We start from the raw sequence: 19095 nt of genomic DNA, 5'->3' as shown, positions 1-19095 counted from the left end.
ACTGAAAAATGGAAGAGACTAACAATTTCTGAATCATCTTTACACATTATGTCTATAACTTTTTTTTTTTTTTTTCAGAAAAAACTAATTTATGAAATATATATTCAAATTTTTTATTAAAAACTTACACACACTAAGTATTGCAATCCATTAAGAAAATATTAAATATTGGTGTACTGCAATCAGAAATAAAAAAATTCCCCCAAAAATTAAAAAGAAAGTTGTCACCTGTCAGGGTTCTCTGCCACCAGCTTTGTTAAAACATGGGGCACCACCACTGCAGGGTTAAATAAGAAAAATCAAATTTAAAACTAATGTCAAAACACTTAACTAAATGCTTACCACAATTTCTCAGGAAGATGGTGACATAGTGCCTGATATAAATAAAAAGAAAAATTTACAAGAATATTTAACCTTTATCAGAAATAAATTCCTTTAATTGCACACAAAATAAATAAAACACTTCTAATGTTAAAATAGAAAGGTTATCCAAATGAAAGACTTTTGAAATGAAGAGTTCACAATATGCACACAATGAAAGACTGCACTTGCAGAAACAAACATTACCCTCTAATAGTGGATGCAAGTACAGGGGATCCTTGTTATGTGAAGATAATTGGTTCCAGAAAATTCCACTTAAAACGGGGACCAATTTTCGTAATGTTTATTATTTAAATAAAACTAAATGCAACTAGGCATAATATTTTAAAATTTTAAGATTCTATATCTATACAGGGTGTTTCAAAAGTGATGGTCAATAATTTAAAGGTGAACTGTACAGACTACAATATGCAAAAAAAGCCTAGTAAACATGGGTCCTTAAGTGAATCGTTTTCGAGATATTGCACATTTCTAGTTGGGATCCACCACTAACAAGGTGAACTGTACAGGGTTGGGATCCACCAGTGACTTACTTGTTTGTTTAGGTTAGGTTATGTTAGGTTATGCTCATTGTCTCCCTTTCTCAATGCTCTGAGACATAGCAGGCATACTAGTACTTGTCAAAGGACAGTCAACATGGAAAGAGGTTACAGCAACAAAGATTATGTGGACATGCACTTCATGTATGGTAAAGCCAACGGTAGTGCACTCGAGGCTACACATTTGCACCAATAAGCATTTCCCCGCCGAAGGCAGCCCAACAGGCACACATTCATCAGGATATATCAACACCTTAGAGAACACGGGCGCTTTGCATGTTGAGTACAAGCAGGTAGGCCCAGAAGCATAACACCTGATGTTGAGGAAAGGGTGTTAGAAAGAATAGAACAAAATCATAGAACATGAGTCATAGCAGTGTGTGGCATTTCCCATAGCAGTGTGTGGCGAATTTTACATTCCCAATTACTGTACCCCTACCATATCCAGCGTATACAAGATCTCAGCAATACAGACTACCCTCCCAGAGTGCTCCCATAGTCAGTGGCAGAAAATGCTTATCTCGAAAATGGTTCATTTGCTGCCCAACGTTCACTGGGACTTTTTTGATTATTTTAGTTTGTACTTTTCACCTTTAAATTATTGACCATCATTTTTGAAACACCCTGTATAATATTGGTGTAGATACACCATAGACAACACTCAAAGAAAAACTATGATAGTAGTGTGAAAAGCATCATTACATCTGTATCTCATATTATGCTCATCCTTCACAACGAGATGCCCATGTATTGCGCTACCTCGAATAAGTAACATTTCACTAATAGAGAAGACTATTGTTACTTATTCTCAGTGGGCACCACCTCCCAGATGGCACCGTTTCAAAGCTAGTTGGCTTTTCGTTGGTGGGTGCAGTACCCTGGTATTGCAAGTGAAGCGTTACTTATTCGAGGTAGTGCAATACATGGACAACTCGTGAAGGATGAGTACATATGGTGTATCTACATCGATATTATATAATAACGTTTATTATGTAATTGTACATAGTAAAAAATGGATGAAGGAACTGAAAAATGAGAAAATTATTTTATTATAATATGTTACACAATGTAAGGTTACAAGAGTGGTTCAATAAAGAATTGCCCTCACCTACTTCCACATATTGCAAAGTCATGATATTTTGTGTGTAGCATCATACATATCTCTCTACTAAAGATGTGTGTGTGTGTGTGTGTGTGTGTGTGTGTGTGTGTGTGTGTGTGTGTGTGTGTGTGTGTGTGTGGCGCCTCCGTAGCCAGGTGGGCAGGAGCAGCAGTGCGTGCACACGCTTCTTGATTAGACCGGGGTTCAAGCCCGTAACCACCAAATACGGAAAGGTCAGGGAATGACCACCGCATATCCCTGGAGCAATATAGCCTTAGTTGCTAATGCTCCTAAAAACCAAATAACAAAACTAAAGATGTAAAATTCAGTCCCATCTTAATTTGTTTTTCTCTTACAGAGCTTAACGTGTGACGAAGTAGCATCATGGACAAGGTTGAAGCCAGAGCTGTAATCCAGTATCTGTTCTTGAAGGGCAAATCTCCTAAAGAAATCCATGAGGAGATGACTGCTGTATATAAGGATGAAATCCCATTCTATGGCATTGTGAAGCACTGGCATAGACAGTTTAGGTGTGGTCGGACATCAGTAGAATCTGAGCACATTCCAGGTCGTCCCACTCAGCCACTGATGACAGCACAATCAGAAAAGTGGAGTTGTTAATCATGGAAGATCGCTGGATATCTGTGCGTGAATTGTCCCAGGAGGTGAACATTAGTGTGGGCTCTGTTGAAACAGTCCTTCATGACCAACTCTATTTATGGAAATTGAGTGCAAGATGGATTCTCCGATTATTGAGTGGTTTCCAAAAGGGTGATCGACAACAGAAATCACAAGAGTTGTTAGCCCTGTGCCAAAAAAATGAAGAAAACCTTTTCTCGTCTAATCACTCAGGATGAAAGTTGGATATACCATTTCGACCCTGAAAGTAAAAAGCAGTCCATGGAATAGCGACATCATGGTTCCCCATCCCCCACAAGAAGGCAAGGGTCCAAGCATCAGCAGGAAATGTCTTGCTGTCAGTGTTTTGGGAGGAGAAAGGTGTAATAATGACTGATTACCTGCTGAAAGGTAGAACAATTACAGGTGCCTATTATGCCAACTTACTTACAAAATTACAGGAGAAAATCAAAACATGTAGGCTTGGCATGCTGTCCAAAGGTGTGAGAATGCTTCAAGACAATGCCCCAGTTCACACTTCTGAAATTGCAACAACACAAGCGGCTACTTGTGGATATGAAATATTGCCCCATCCAGCCTACTCACCCGATTTTGCACCATCGGACTTAGCATTAGCATTAGTAGAGGCATTTGATGCAAGAAAGCAAGCTTATGCAGCATCAGCCAAAAAAAAAAAAAAAAAAAAAAAAAAAAAGTAACATAAATAAATAAAAATAACCACTTCCACTTCACCCCTCTGTTCGTTCGAAATACCTGTCCAGCTGAGCCTTAAACTTATTTAGGCTATCAACTTCCACGACAAGGGATGGAAGTCTGTTCCACCCACCAACCACCCGCTGGCTAAAGGCAAATTTCCGCACATCTATCCTACATCTGTCTTTCCTCAATTTGAATTTATGCCCTCTCAGGTAATTTTTCTGAGCTAGAGGAAGAATCCCATCAGCATTGAGCATGCTCAAACCATTCAAGGCTTTGTACACCTCTATCAGATCACCCCGCTGGTGCCTAGTTTCCAGACACTGTAATTTGCAAAACTTAAGCCTTTCTTCGTAAGAGAACCCCTTTGTCCCATTCACCAATCTAGTTGCCCTTCTCTGTACTCGTTCCAGCAGCTCTACATCCTTCCTGAAATGAGGCCTCCAGGCCTGTATACAGTACTCTAGGTGTGGCCTGACCATTGCCTTATACAAGGGAATAATCACCTCCTTATCCCTGCTAGAAAAATTCCTATATATCATTGACAATACACCATGAGCTACTCTTGCAGCTCGTCTGCACTGCTCAGAGAACTTCATATCTGCCTGCACCACCACCCCCAGGTCCCTTTCATTCTCTACCACTGTCAGTGTAGTACCACAGAGTTGATCCGTTGCTCTGGGGTTGCTGTTTCCCATATGTAGTACTTTACATTTGTCAATGTTAAACTTCATTTGCCACCTCGAAGCCCATCTGCTCAACCTTTCCAAATCCTGTTGCAGCAGCAGTGTCAGTAGTGTCCTTGACAACCCTGCCAACCTTCGTATCGTCTGCAAACTTGGACATTAAGCCTGATATACCATCATCAATATCATTATAAATACAGAAAACAATAAAGGCCCCAATACTGAACCCTGAGGGACTCCACTAATAACATTAGTCCACGATGAGCAGTGTCCATTGATTACCACTCTCTGTCTTCTCCCCCTCAACCACCCCTTTATCCATAGCAGCAACTTGCCTCCAATGCCACACTGCTCCAATTTGTGCAGCAGTCTTCCATGTGCAACAGTATCAAAAGCCTTTCTAAGATCCAAGTATATAATATCAAAGTTATTCCCTGCATCCAGTTCTTTTGTGACTGCATCATAGTATCCAATCAAATTGGTCAGGCAAGACCTGCCCTTAACAAAACCATGCTGTGTCCTAGCTATAACTGAAGTCTTGTCTAGATGATCCTGCAGTGCTTCTTTCACCAGTGCCTCCATTAATTTTCCGGGAACAGAAGTTAAACTCACAGGTCTATAATTACTTGTGTCAGCCTTTGATCCCCCTTTGTGAATTGGGGTCACATTTGCACATCTCCAGTCAATGGGTACCTCCCCTGAGTCCAAAGAAGCTCTCATAATTATGGCTAAGGGTTTGCTTACCTCCTTTGCTGCCTCCTTTAATATAACTGGATAGATCCCATCCACCCCAGGTGCCTTTCTTGTGTTTATCTTCAACAATTTCTCCTCCACTTTGCTCTCAGTTATTACAAGATTCTCTAGCTTACTGCTAGAGTTGAATACACCTCTGGCATTCCCCTCGCTGAATAACTCCTCATGTGTGAATGTCGATGCAAAATATTCATTTAGTTTGTTAGCTACCCGAGCAGGGTCATCAACAGTTGACCCATCGATCTCAAGTGGACCAATCTGATTCATCCCCTTCCTTCTAGAGTTTACATAAGTAAAGAACTCTTTGCTGTTTTTCTTCGCATCCCTTGCCAAGGATCTCTCGTAATCTGCCTTCGCCTGCCTAACCTCCTTTGTAACTTGGTTACAGATCAACTTGTATCTATCATAGGCGTCCGTGTCACGTGTTAATTTGTATGTATCCCATGCATTTTTCTTCTCTGCCATATGCCTCATTAGTTCATCTGACAACCATTTAGGCCTAAACCTTGAACAATATTTCTTAGTTGGTATGTAAAGCCTAGTAGCTTCCACGATAAGTTCTTTGAATGCTTCCCATTTTGAATTTGCTGTTGGCAATATCATCAGTTGATCCCACTGTATAGAATTTAAATACTGTCTCAGTCCATTGTAGTCGCCTTTACGAAAGCAATACCCCTTCCCTTTAACCCTAATGGTAGTTACCTCTTTGAGTAACTCCCACTTCAGCACACTGTGATCACTGCCACCAAGTGGTTCATTTATCTGCAGATTCTTAATGCATGAAGAATCACTACTGATAATCAAATCAAGAGTATTACTCCCTCTAGTTGCCTCCCGAACATGCTGATGTAGAAAACAATCATCCAATAAATCCACAAAAGCCTTGCTACTGTGTGAGTGACCAGCCCCCAAATTCCAGTCAATATCTGGGAAATTAAAATCCCCCATTATAAGACTCTCTGATTTACTGGCCCACTCTATTTCTCCGAACAGTTTCTTATTATACTCATCAGAGTCATTAGGCCTATAGCACACTCCTACTCTCAATTTTGATCTCCCAATGCTTATGTCACACCAAACTGACTCGACACTGCACTGTCCAGCGATGTCGACTGGCTTCACTTCCTTGGATTTTATGTGTTTTTTAACTAATAGCATAACCCCTCCTCCCTTCCTATCCTGTCTATCCTTTCTGTAGACATTGTACTCCCCAAATTCCAGTTCTGCATTTCTTATATCTGTGTGACACCACGTCTCTGAAATCCCCACAATATCTGCCTTTGATGTTTTGAGCAATACCTCAAATTCATCAAATTTATTTACTAAACTCCTAGCATTGGTGTACACACAAGTATACATGCACCTGTTCTTTTTCTTAGCTACCCTAACACAACCCATGTGTTTACTTGTACCCCAATGATTCCCAGCAGTCTCTGAAATATCCTGCATCTTATTTTCCAGGCTGCGGCTCATTCCAATAGAAGCAGTGCAAGAATCACTTTCACCTCTGCCAGTGGCTACTGTTAATCTATTAGTCCTTGTATCCCCCCAATCTAGCAGTTTTCCGACCCACCTAACATTGCCTCGATAGCATCAGCAAACATTCTTGCACCCTTTCTATTTAAGTGTATCCCATCCCTGTAGAAGCAGTCTCTCCTGTTAACAAGTACAGACCAGGCTGAAAAAAATTCTACCCCTTGAGCCCTGCACAATCTTTCCAGGGCCGAATTGATTGACAGGGCTCTCATCATATACTCCCTCCTATCGTGTCTGGGCAGAATTGCAGACACTTTCAATGTCAACCCTAATTCACGGCTTTTTTTCATCAGTGACCTGTACTTGTCAAGTAATTCCGCCGGTCTCCTACTCTTAATGTCATTAGTGCCAACGTGTACAACTATATCACCTTTTGTGCCCTTAAAAGATGATATCCGCTCTACAACGTCATCAACTTTTGCCCCTGGCAGACATACCCTGGTCCTATTCCACCTATCCTTTTTACAAAGCATGTTTCCCGTTTCCCTGACAATAGAGTCACCAACAACTACTAGTTCCTTTGGGACCAGCGCATTCTGCCTTGGGGGTTGCCGCTGTGTTCCGCGATGACCAAGTGCAAGCTCTGGCATTGGTGTGGGCAGCTGAGAGCTTGATGGGCCCCTCACTTGTAATCCTTCGAGGGCATCCACCCTATCCTTCAAGCTCTCATATAGGCCCATAACAACGCTGAGTTGTCGCCTTATCTCCTTACACTCCTTGCATCACACACACACAAAGACATCCCCCATGGCAGTATCATGTCCCATACTTGACTGCTCCGCAAACATCAAGCAAATAGTGCATCTTACAAGGCTGTGATTCAGAGGACAACTGCCCCCCTCAGTTCTCCCCTGGGCCACAGCATTCCCATTAGCTTGAGCCCTTTGCTTTGCTGCTCTGGTTTGAGTCATGATTTAGATTTACTTTCAATAAAATTTCAATTTCTGTACAAAATTAAATCCTAAACTTGTATCCAAACACAGTTATAACGCTATATTTATGTTTCAGTAACGAGTGTTATCTACGGAATATTTACGTTTCAGTAACGAGTGTTATCTACGAAATATTTACATTTCAGTAACGAGTGTTATCTGCGAAATCCCTTTATATAACTTTCGTATCAAGTTATGTATTAATTATTTGTTTTTACTAATTATTTATGTTACGTAACCTAAGTGGTTATATGTATAATTAATTATGTTAAATAAAATTAATTATATTACGTTTGTAATCTAAGTCGTTATATGTATTTATTTAAACGTACAATTTAACTGCTAACGAAGTTCAACTAACGCTATCTAGTACGGTATATCGTATTACAAAGGCGGGAAAATTACGAACGGTTAGCGGAGTTGAAACACGTGGAAACCTTTACCGATCCTTTTATGCAATTACAAGGCCGAGTAAAGAATAAATACACCAAATTAATCAGAAAATCACAAAATAATGTTATACTACTAAATTTAAATCAAAAGTTTTAGAAAAACAATAATTTCAAATCAATAAATAAGAAAAATCCACTTAGCGGCTTTGAAAACGACCGTCTCGAACTTCTTTTTTCCTTCTTCTTCGACTTCTTTTTTCCTTCCCTCAAATCATTTCTTCGGGGTACCCACTTCTCTGACAATGAGACGCTCATTTCTGCAACAGAGTCGTGGTTCAAAGACCAACCTCACCACTTCTACAAAAACGGTATCCGTAGCCTCATCCATTGATGGGGAAAATTTGCAAATCTGCATGGTGACTATGTAGAGAAGGACTAAAACCTGTGTCAAGAATCAACAGGCTAGCACCTCTGCAGCTAGGTCAGGGTGATTCTTTATCGAACCACCCTCGTAAGTAAAGTTTATTGGAGTTACACTATTTTTCAGTTGTACGAATAAAGAATGAATCCACAGTTGTTCATGTTTTTTTTTTTTTGTCGTATTTTTTCAGATAAAATACTGTCGTAGCATTTAGTTGTCTTTAACTTTGTGCTTAACATTTGTTGCACATTCATGAAGAAGATCGTTCTCACAAAAAATACTCAAGTTTTTGGTCAATTTTCTCAAGGGAAAAAGTATTAATTCTTTAAATTTTCAAATCTTTGTAACTGAAGGACTCGGATACCAGGTACCCCCTGTATAGATATTCAATATGGGGTGGGAATGGTGGTTGTAATTTACAAACTGTGAACAACATGGATATGTCCGTATGTGATTAGCAAGTGGCAATGAAATTTTTGCATACAGAAATTGCAACAACCACCAGCAAGCACTTATTGCTACATGTAGTCAAGTATAAGGCAGAATATCTGAAATAGGCCAGTTCCAGTGAAGTAGAAGTTCACACAGAATGCAATCTTCCCAGGACCTGACAAAACTGGAACGAGCATAAGAGGATATTAATTACACAAATGTAGTCAAGCTGAATAAATTTGGTAAACTAATTATCACAATTGTACAGATCAACAACAGCTCAACAAAAGCAATTTATTACTATCTACACCATTTTAAACCGGCCTCCGTAGCCGAGTGGGCAGGAGCGGGAGTGCAGTAGCACACGCTCTTTGAGTAGACCAGGGTTCAAGCCCCTGACTGCTGAATACGGTTATCTGCCAACTCGCACTGGACCAATGTGGCAGATTATGGTCCATTTCCCTCAGCATGAATTGTTGAGGACGTTTCCATCCTGCAGTGGGTTGATAATGGCTGCACTTTACTTTACTTTTACACCATTATTGCCCAAATGACTTTGTTACTGGAGAAATATGTGTTATGTGATTGGCAAGACTTTGGACAAGAAATAGTGCAAATAATACACATGGTTTTTTGCATGGGATATGTGATGTGCTACTATGGAGACGGGGGGAGGGTCAACATTTCCTGAATCAAATTATGATCTAGATACCAAATGCACGAGGTCTACAATGTAAGTATCCAAATTCCCAGCTCTCAACCCACCTATACACCCAAAACCAAAGGTGCCTCCGTAGCCAGGTGGGAAGGAGCAGCAGTGCGTAGCACACGCTTCTTGATTAGACCGGGGTTCAAGACCATCGCTACCAAATACGGAGGATGCTGAAAGGTCAGGGAATGACCACCGCATATCCCGGAGCAATATGGCCTTAGTTGCTAATGCTCCTGAAACCAAATAACATAACATAACACCCAAAACCAAAGTTCAGTTGAATGTTTGAATTTGCTGTTGGTAACATCATCAGTTGGTCCCACTGTACAGAATTTAAATACTGTCTCAGACCATTGTGGTTGCCTTTACGAAAGCAAAAACCCTTCCCTTTACCCCAGATGATAGTTACCTCTTTGAGTAAATCCCACCTCAGCACACTGTGATCACTGCCACTTAGTTATTCCTTTATCTGCAGATACTTAATGCATGAAGAATCACTACTGATAATCAGATCAAGAGTATTACTCCCTCTAGTTGCCTCCTGAACATGTTGATATAGAAAACAATCATCCAATAAATCCACAAAAGCCTTGCTAGTGTGTGAGTGACCAACACACAAATTCCAGTCAATATCTGGGAAATTAAAATCCCCCATTATAAGACTCTCTGATTTACTGGCCCACTATTTCCCTGTACAGTTTCTTATTATACTCATCGCAGTCATTAGGCCTATAGCACACTCCTAACCTAAATTTTGATCTCCCAATGCTTATGTCACACCAAACTGACTCGACACTGCACTGTCCAGCGATGTCGACTGGCTTCACTTTCTTGGATTTTGTGTTTCTTAACTAATAGCATAACCCCTCCTCCCTTCATATCCTGTCTATCCTTTCTGTACACATTGTACTGCCCAAAATCTAGTTCTGCATTCGTTATATCTATGTGCCACCACGTCTCTGATATACCAACAATATCTGCCTTTGATGTTTTCAGCAATACCTCAAATTCATCAAATTTATTTACCAAATTGCTAGCATTGTTATTTATTATTGTTATTATTTTGATTTTTAGGAGCATTAGCAATTAAGGCCATATCGCTCTGGGGATATTCCCTGACCTTGGTCATTCCCTGACCTTTCCGTATCCTCCGTATTTGGTGGTCACGGGCTCAAACCCTGGTCTAATCAAGAATCGTGTGCTACGCACTGCTGCTCCTGCCCACGGAGGTGCCTCTCCTAGCATTGGTGTACACACAAGTATACATGCACCTGTTCCTATTCTTAGCTACCCTAACACAACCCATGTGTTTACTTGTACCGCAATGACTCCCAGCAGTCTCTGAAATACCCTGCATCTTGTTTTCCAGGCTGCTGCTCATTCCAATAGAAGCAGTGTAAGAATCACTTTCACCTCTGACAGTGGCTACTGTTAATCTATTAGTCCTTGTATCCCCCCCCCGCAAACTAGCAGTTTTCCAACCCACCTAATACTGCCTCGACAGCATCAGCAAATATTCTTGCACCCTTTCTATTTAAGTGTATCCCATCCCTGTAGAAGCAGTCTCACCTGTTAACAAGTACAGACCAAGCTGAAAAAAAATTCTACCCCTTGAGCCTTGCACAATCTTTCCAGGGCCGAATTGATTGACAAGGCTCTTATCATATACTCCCTCCTATCGTGTCTGGGCAGAACTGCAAACACTTTCAAATTCAACCCTAATTCACGGCTTTCTTTCAACAGACCTGTACTTGTTAAGTAATTCCACCGGTCTCCTACTCTTAATATCATTAGTTATATCTTTTCCAGTGATTGATAAAGTTGCTTTAACCCAGTTAACTAGCGAGGTATTAGGCAGTTCTGATTCCTCTGTTTGAACTGCAGTTGAAAGAAAGCTTCCAGTGCAAGACGCATACGATTGACCACTTATGGTCAATATAATTTGTCTGTGTGCCTCAAAATATGAGACCTTTTAAGTTCAATTTTGTACTTTTGGATTTATTTTCCAATTTTCCATATTTCACAAGATTTAGAGAAGGCAGGGCAGATTCCTTTATAGTTGGGGTAGATGGGATTTGAAGCTGAACAATCTGCTTGTGTATGATCCTTTGATCCACAAACAGGACAGATGGCGTCACATCTGCATGCCTGTTAAGAATGGCCACATTTCTGGTATTCAAAACAATGAAGATTTGGAATGTAGGGCTGAATTCGGCAGTTTAAATAGCCAACTTTTATTGTGGATGGCAAATCACGAGTGCTGAAAGTTAAAATGATGGATCGAGTTGGTATGGGATTTCCATCCTTTTTAGTCATTATTCATCTCACCATGATATCTTTTGATTCCTAAGTTCCTGATGAACTAATTCACCCTTAGACACTAAGAAGGTCTCATGCTTTGATGATGCCTTTGAATGAGTTTAATGTACTGTGGGGAATAACAGATACTGGCAAACCACCAAATGCCGTTGTCATTAATAGCCACTCAATGTTTGGAGGTGGCTATTTCAACCAGAAGGTGTCCAGATTGTAGTCTCTTCACCATTTTTGGTGGTCCTGCAATTGAGTCCATATGTTTTTGGACCATAAATGGCGATAACCTGCCTACAGCTGGGTGGACAGAAAGTTAGGTATATCAGGACACTGAGCTTCTCTTTGAAGCCTTTTAGGTTGACTAGAGTCGTTATCATGAGGGGATTCTGGTCTTGAGCTTGAAGGCTCTAAGGGTGGAAAATTATTAGAATCACGATGGCTCCTTTTGGCCCTGGGGTTTATCTTTACCACCCAGGTTACCGGCCCTGCCACAGGGAGGCAGGAGCAGTGCCATGAGGTGACCAAGCAGCTGTTAGTTGTGCTAGCATTAATAGAAAAAGAAACAGAAAGATGTGTCCCCTTTCTGGGCCTTTGCCTACTTCTTATAGAGTAAAAGAGCTACTGCAATAGAAAATGAGGAAAACGGTATTCGGAACAAAACAATCTCTAATGGAACAAGCTCTTTAGAAAATTCGCTTTGATGAATGTACTGATATCACTCGACTACGGAATGCTTGTAACCAGGGGCCACTAATATCTGTTTTGAAAGAAAAATGGTCAGAAAGATTGTTTCCATTGCTATATGCAGAGTTGGAGTTTCTTAAGAGTTCTGATTGGGGGGGGGGGGGTCTTTGCTAGCAACATGAATCCCACATGAGCATTGCTATGGTGCATGTTTTACCATTTTCACTGTGGCTATTAGTTGTTTATCCTCAATGACTGCATGTAGGTGCTGTATCCCTATGTAATTGTCATTCAGTCTTGGGATCTAAACTAAGCTCTCTAGTTTGCCCATTTTTAAGAGTCAGGATTCTGCTCCAAAAAATGGATTTTTACAGATAGATTACAGACCTAATATCTCTTGTAATTATTCGGAGATCCTTGATATACGGGATCTCCATATAGAGATCCCATATATCAAGACAAGAAAACTACAGAACACCAAACCAAAGCTTGGAGTCAAAAATTATACCCAAATCTGAGTGGGTTGTGACAGCTAGGATCACAGCACTATTGAATAGTGGCACTATTTATAACTTTGATAAACCTGAAGGAAAAGATCATAACTTTTGTTTCCTTGGGGGTTTATTAACAAAGTAGACCTGCTGGAGGTATGAGATTTGGACTACACTATTATTAATGGCACGTGTGGTGCCTTTATCGTTAATGTTAGGAGCCATGGGGGCAAGATTTTTATATCATCTGTGTATATGATGATATTCTGGTTGAAAGGGTGCAACGACAGCTGTGACCTGACAGAGATAGCTTTCTTGTGAGCTACACATGGGTATCAAATTGTACTGCCATTTTATGGAGAAGCGATGTTAATCTATATCAGATCAAGTGCTGGAACGCTGATGATATCAAAAGTTTCAATATAATGACACAAGGGCTACCAAGACCAAATTGTGTTTTCATAGCTTTATTTGCAAGCAGTAGAAGGTTATTATAGGTGTTGAAATATATGCTTCTATGCAAGCCAATAATGCTTCAAATAGAGTAAAAATTCTTCCATATTTGCATAATTTCCTAGAAAATGGTCAATATGTAATATGTGATGGCAAGCACCTCGTGTTGCTTGAAAGTAGACGATACTGAATTTGTGGATGCAAGTAAATTTATTATAGACTACTTTTGCATAACATAACAGATCTATAATGGCTTGTCTCCAAGCAGTTGTTTCGTTAAACCTGCAATCATCATGGCATCCCATAAAGTAACAGAACCAATGGTGGATGGTGCAAACCTTAACAGGTGCCGAACTTTCTTTTTTTAATTTTTGGAAAAACTTTTTGGGTTTTTTGAATTGCACTCAAAGCATACTAATATTTAATGTATTTAATGTTTTCTTCATGGATTGCAATACTAAATGTAATTTTTTAAAATTATTAATAAAAAAAATTAAATATTTAAAAAATGCTGTATTTTTTTTACACCGTTGAAAAAATATATTAATTTTGCTGAAATTTAAAAAAACATTACGAGCATAAAAATAAAGATGAAGTGTTAGTCTTTTCTATTTTCAGAAACCATTAACTGTGTGAAATTTCAGATGTGCATGTGCATAAATAGTTTTAAAAATTAAAAATGTGCACGCACACGCACACACACATATACACACAATGGGTGATCATTTAATTTGTGGACTGGTGCAAGATTTTATGTTTACCGCACGAACTTTCTAAACTGCCACTAGAGGCACTCTCCCTGATCTCTACTGAGAAAACTGTGCGCGCATGACAGTACTTGTCAAGCTAGCACAAAGAGAATTTTTTGGCGCATGTCACTGACGATTGTTTTTAAAGCAAGTATAACAGTTGGACATACAGACTGAACAATAATGTGTGATTCATTATTGTGTCAGACAGGGCTTAAGTGCATCAGAAACAGTTAAAGATGTGGATGAAGCATATATCAATATAGCATATATATGTCATACCATAGGTAGGACACCATATTTAAATGGCACGAGTGATTCGGTGAAAGCTGTGAGTAAAGGTTTGCACCGGGGTCTGTGGAAGTAGTCTGCGGCCAGGGACCACCCTTGGGCTTCGGCCCGACCCAACCCTCGTGCCAGGTAACATGAACTTTGTTCGGGCTCAACTCGGGTGCACATAATCGTAATGAATTGTTATTTCAAACATTTTGGGCTATTTCTTATATTATTTTTTAACAAAAAATATTATGTAAATATTTAAATATTATGTATTTAAATTTTTCTTTAGCACTGCATCAGCCCTCAACCTGGAGGACCAGGGTATCTCTTTTCATCTGGTCTCTAGCTACAAACCTTTCTAGCTTGGGAGACCCTACTGGTAGCAAGCTGCCACCAGCATAATATTATGTATTTAAATTTTTCTTTGGCACTGCATCAACCCTCAACCTGGAGGACCAGGGTATCTCTTTTCATCTGGTCTCTAGCTACAAACCTTTCTAGCTTGGGAGACCCTACTGGTAGCAAGCTGCCACCAGCATAGCTCTGTAGATCATTGAAACACACAAGCCCCACCACCACAACAACGTAAAGAGCTATGAATAGAAGAGGACTGGTGGATGGAGATTGGGAAGATAGAAAAAAATGACTTTTCAATGTTCAGGGGTTCTCCTTAACCTAAGGTTCTCCTTAGGTTAAGGAGAACCACTGTACTAACGGAATAAATCCTAAGAAGAAGATTTATTTTTAAAGGTTTTTAGAAAAAATGTGTATTAATAATTTGTCTGTTGACACTTTTAATTGACCAGTGAGGCACACTTCACCAACATCTCCAAAATTCACTGAAATTTGCGCTCTTTCATGACCCACCAACAGTGCAAGCTCCGAAAGACATTTTAGTTTGGCTGGATTAGCAGTGCAAGAGCATCAAACCAATTTAAGTAGCAACAGTGTTGACACTATTTTATTTCTGCACAACAATTTGGAATAAAAAACATGAAGAGAAGGCGGCCAGAAGAGGTGGATACTGATATTAATTTTGGAATTATTAAATATGGTAAATTTAAAATTTATTACATTCTTTTTTGTATAATTAATATTGATAATTATTTTGAATAATTATTATTGTTTTATATTTATTAATATTGAATTTTGAATCTGAAAGTTTATTTTTTCATTATTATAAAACTTCAGAAACTAATGCTAGTGATTTATTTTTATTTATATAAAAAATTTTCAATCGGGCTGGGATAAAAATCGATTCGGGTAGGTCAGGTATGAGTAATGAATTTGAAAAACAAATTCTGGCTCAGGTCAGATCAGCCATCTAGACTTTGGGCCAGACTGGGTAAAAATAGAAAAAAAATGTAGTCCCATGCAGACCTCTAGCTGTGAGTCAGCCTTCCTCCTCAACAACTGAAAAAAAATTATAAAAGCCCAGGAAATCTTGGATGAAGACATGCAAATTACTCATCGCAAATTATCTGTTAAAATGTCCATTTCATATGGTAGTGCTCACAATATTGTGCATCATTTCACCTGAGAATTACACGAATCTGTGCCCACTGGAATCCACACAATTTGACTCCTGAACAAAAACAGCAAAGAGTAGAACTGCGCAAAGGAATGCTTGATCATTTTGAAACATGGGGTCAAAACTCTGCAAATGGAATAGTGACTTGTGATGAAACCTGGATTTTTCACTATGATCCAGAGACAAAACAGTTGAGTGAGTGGAAGAATTCTGATTCACCAAGACATAAGAAATTTTGAGCTACTTGTTCAGCTTGCTACTTTTTCAGCTGACAAACAAATGGTTCTTGTGTTTTTTGACATAAGACATTCCTGTTACACATTTTGTGCCCGTGGAACAGAATAAGGAAGTAAGTATCTGAGGTTCTCAGAGTCTCAGACTCTGCCATGCCATTCATGAGAAACATCAAGAACCTTCTGGTGTGAAGTGGTTTCTCCATCAAGACACTGCCAGGTCCCATATGGCTAATATTGTGCAGGCAGTGATCACTGCCATAGGTGCAAACGTTCTGCCACATGCCGCTTATTCACCAGACTTAGCCCCTATGGCATAGATTAAAAAAAATGGAGGTCCTACAGTCTCGAAACTTTATTAGACAGTTGGGCAGACAACTGGAGTAGTCGAGACCCACTAATTAGCGGGTCTTGACTACTCAAGTTGTCTGACCAACAGACTTAGCCCCATGTGATTTCTTCCTGTTTCCACACCTGAAGTATGCTCTGAAAGCCAAGCATTTCGTGTCTGACAATAATGGTTAGCAGAGCCACAATGGAAGCATTGTGCAAGTACTGGCATGTGCACACAGAGTCTGCTCAGCAGCAATTAGGGAGTACCTGTAGTGGCAATCATGGAAAGTTTGAGTGGTAAACATAAAATCTCGCCGCAGTCCGCGAATTAAATGATCTCCCCTCATATATTTAAAATTTTTATATTTTAGATAGACTGAAATTAACTCGTACCGAATTCATCAGAACTATTTAACTCAAACAGGATTGCATACCCAGGGTCCTGAGCTGGATATCATCATTCTTCTTTTTCTTGGTGATTCTTTTCTCTCTCTCTCTCTCTCTCTCTCTCTCTCTCTCTCTCTCTCTCTCTCTCTCTCTCTCTCTCTCTCAGGGTAACTCAGGAATTTTTATTTTTGACTGGTGCAGCATAAGCCTCAGGCTTCCTTGCACCATATAGCTAATAATAATAACAACAAGGGAAGTCGGCCGGGATGTGGAAATATTTTTTATAATATGGTATACGCGACAAATAATTATTATTTGTCGCGTATACCATATTATCATACAATAAAGCATCATTATGACAGTGTGGTATCTCATACTGTCATAATAATATACATACAAGGGTCAAAATGGAAAATTTTATGAAGTGGAACACTCATTGACAAAATGTTTTTAATAATCAAGTATTTTGAAATGAAATGCACTGGGCATAATCCTTATGGGTTTTGATAATTAACTATACAGTATCAGTGTAAATACACCATAGTTAACCCATAAACTTGGGCTAAAGGGCGTCGTTTTAATTGTATCTCATATTGTGGTTGCCTTCACAATGAGATAGCTGCTATTGCATTACTTCAAATAAATAACACTTCTCTAGTAGAGAAGACTACTGTTATTTATTTTCAGCGGTACCACCACCCAGCCGATCGTTTCAAAGCTATTGGGCTTCATCATCAGTGGGCGGGCAGGTACCCAGGTAATACAAGCCATCACAGTTGCGAAGTTATATCCACAATATGAGAGATGCCCAAAGGGTGTGGTAGTAATGTATTTTGAAAACGAAATGCATTGGGCATAATCCTTATGAGTTTTGATAATTAACTATATAGTATCAGTGTAAATACACCATAGTTAACCCATAAACTTGAGCTACTTATGTAGCATAGCCCAATAGCTTCGAAACGATCGTCTGGGTGGTGGTACGGCTGAAAATAAATAATAGTAGTCTTCTCTACTAGAGAAGCGTTATTTATTTGAAGTAATGCAATAGCAGCTATCTCGTTGTGAAGACAACCACAATATGAGATACAATTAAAACGATGCCCTCTACGCTACATACGTAGCTCAAGTTTATGGGTTAACTATGGAGTATTTACAACGATACTATACAGATAATCAAGTATGTACAAGACACTGCCATGCATGTGATGAACTAGAACAGCATTCCAGTCCAATCCAAATCTTGGAGACACCCACAAAAAATGACAGATTTGGATGATGAACAGAAACTGAACTATCCAAAGTATCCTATTTGTATGTGTTTGTAAATAACTAAATAACTACTATTATTATTTAGTTCATAAAACTTCTTAACACTCAGTGCTTTTTTTGTGATGGTACGGCATACCGGCACCTTTATTAACAGTCTGTGACATTTGCATGCAGTACATTTCGAAATTTGAAATATTCATGAAATTTTTTTTTTCACATGTTTAACCATTTTCAAATACATACACTTAAAGTTATTTAACTAAATTTGCATTTTTCACTGTCTATTGTTAAGATATTTTCTATATAAAACTTTATAACCATTTTTGGAATTTTAAATTATTCAGTCGGACCTCTGTTTAATGAACTTAAATTAGTTTCGGTTGAGCGAAAAAAAAAATTCATATAACAAACAGATTAGAGAGACTCAGTACGCACTGTTCACACTTCTGGCCCTCAGGCAATTAGTGCTGCTACACGAATTAGCATTAGTAGAGGCATTTGATGCAAGAAAGCAAGCTTATGCAGCATCAGCCAAAAAAAAAAAAACCACTTCCACTTCACCCCTCTGTTCGTTCAAAATACCTGTCCAACTGAGCCTTAAACTTATTTAGGCTATCAACTTCCACGAAAAGGGATGGAAGTCTGTTCCACCAACCAACCAACCAACCACCCGCTGGCTAAAGGCAAATTTCCGCACGTCTATCCTACATCTGTCTTTCCTCAATTTGAATTTATGCCCTCTCAGGTGATTATTCTGAGCGAGAGGAAGAATCCCATCAGCATTGAGCATGCTCAAACCATTCAAGGCTTTATACACCTCTATCAGATCACCTCACTGGTGCCTAGTCTCCAGACCCTGTAATTTGCAAAACTTAAGCCTTTCTTCGTAAGAGCACCCCTTTGTTCCATTCACTAATCTTGTTGCCCTTCTCTGTACTCGTTCCAGCAGCTCTACATCCTTCTTGAAATGAGGCCTCCAGACCTCTATACAGTACTCTAGGTGTGGCCTGACCATTGCCTTATACAAGGAAATAATCACCTCCTTACCCCTGCTAGAAAAATTCCTATATATCATTGACAATACACCATGAGCTACTCTTGCAGCCCGTCTGCACTGCTCAGAGAACTTCATATCTGCCTGCACAACCA

At 39.4% G+C, this 19095-nt stretch overlaps 1 protein-coding gene across 1 annotated transcript in view; it reads right to left on the bottom strand.

Annotated features, from left to right (window-relative positions):
• LOC150078549 (RNA/RNP complex-1-interacting phosphatase homolog) overlaps nucleotides 1–19095 on the bottom strand; it is a 205501-nt gene that overhangs the window by 159729 nt on the left and 26677 nt on the right. The window contains exon 3 of the mRNA XM_090384698.1: nucleotides 343–374. Within this exon, the coding sequence (XP_090240824.1) occupies nucleotides 343–374 (32 nt within the window). The remainder of the gene's footprint in view (nucleotides 1–342; nucleotides 375–19095) is intronic.

This window comes from Mastigoproctus giganteus, chromosome 11 (genome assembly GCF_048544385.1).
Source record: "Mastigoproctus giganteus isolate SK-2022 chromosome 11, ASM4854438v1, whole genome shotgun sequence".
In the NCBI taxonomy this organism is placed as follows: Eukaryota; Metazoa; Arthropoda; class Arachnida; order Uropygi; family Thelyphonidae; genus Mastigoproctus; species Mastigoproctus giganteus.
The sequence above is the reverse complement of the archived record's forward strand: the minus strand, read 5'-3'. Positions and strand labels throughout refer to the sequence as shown.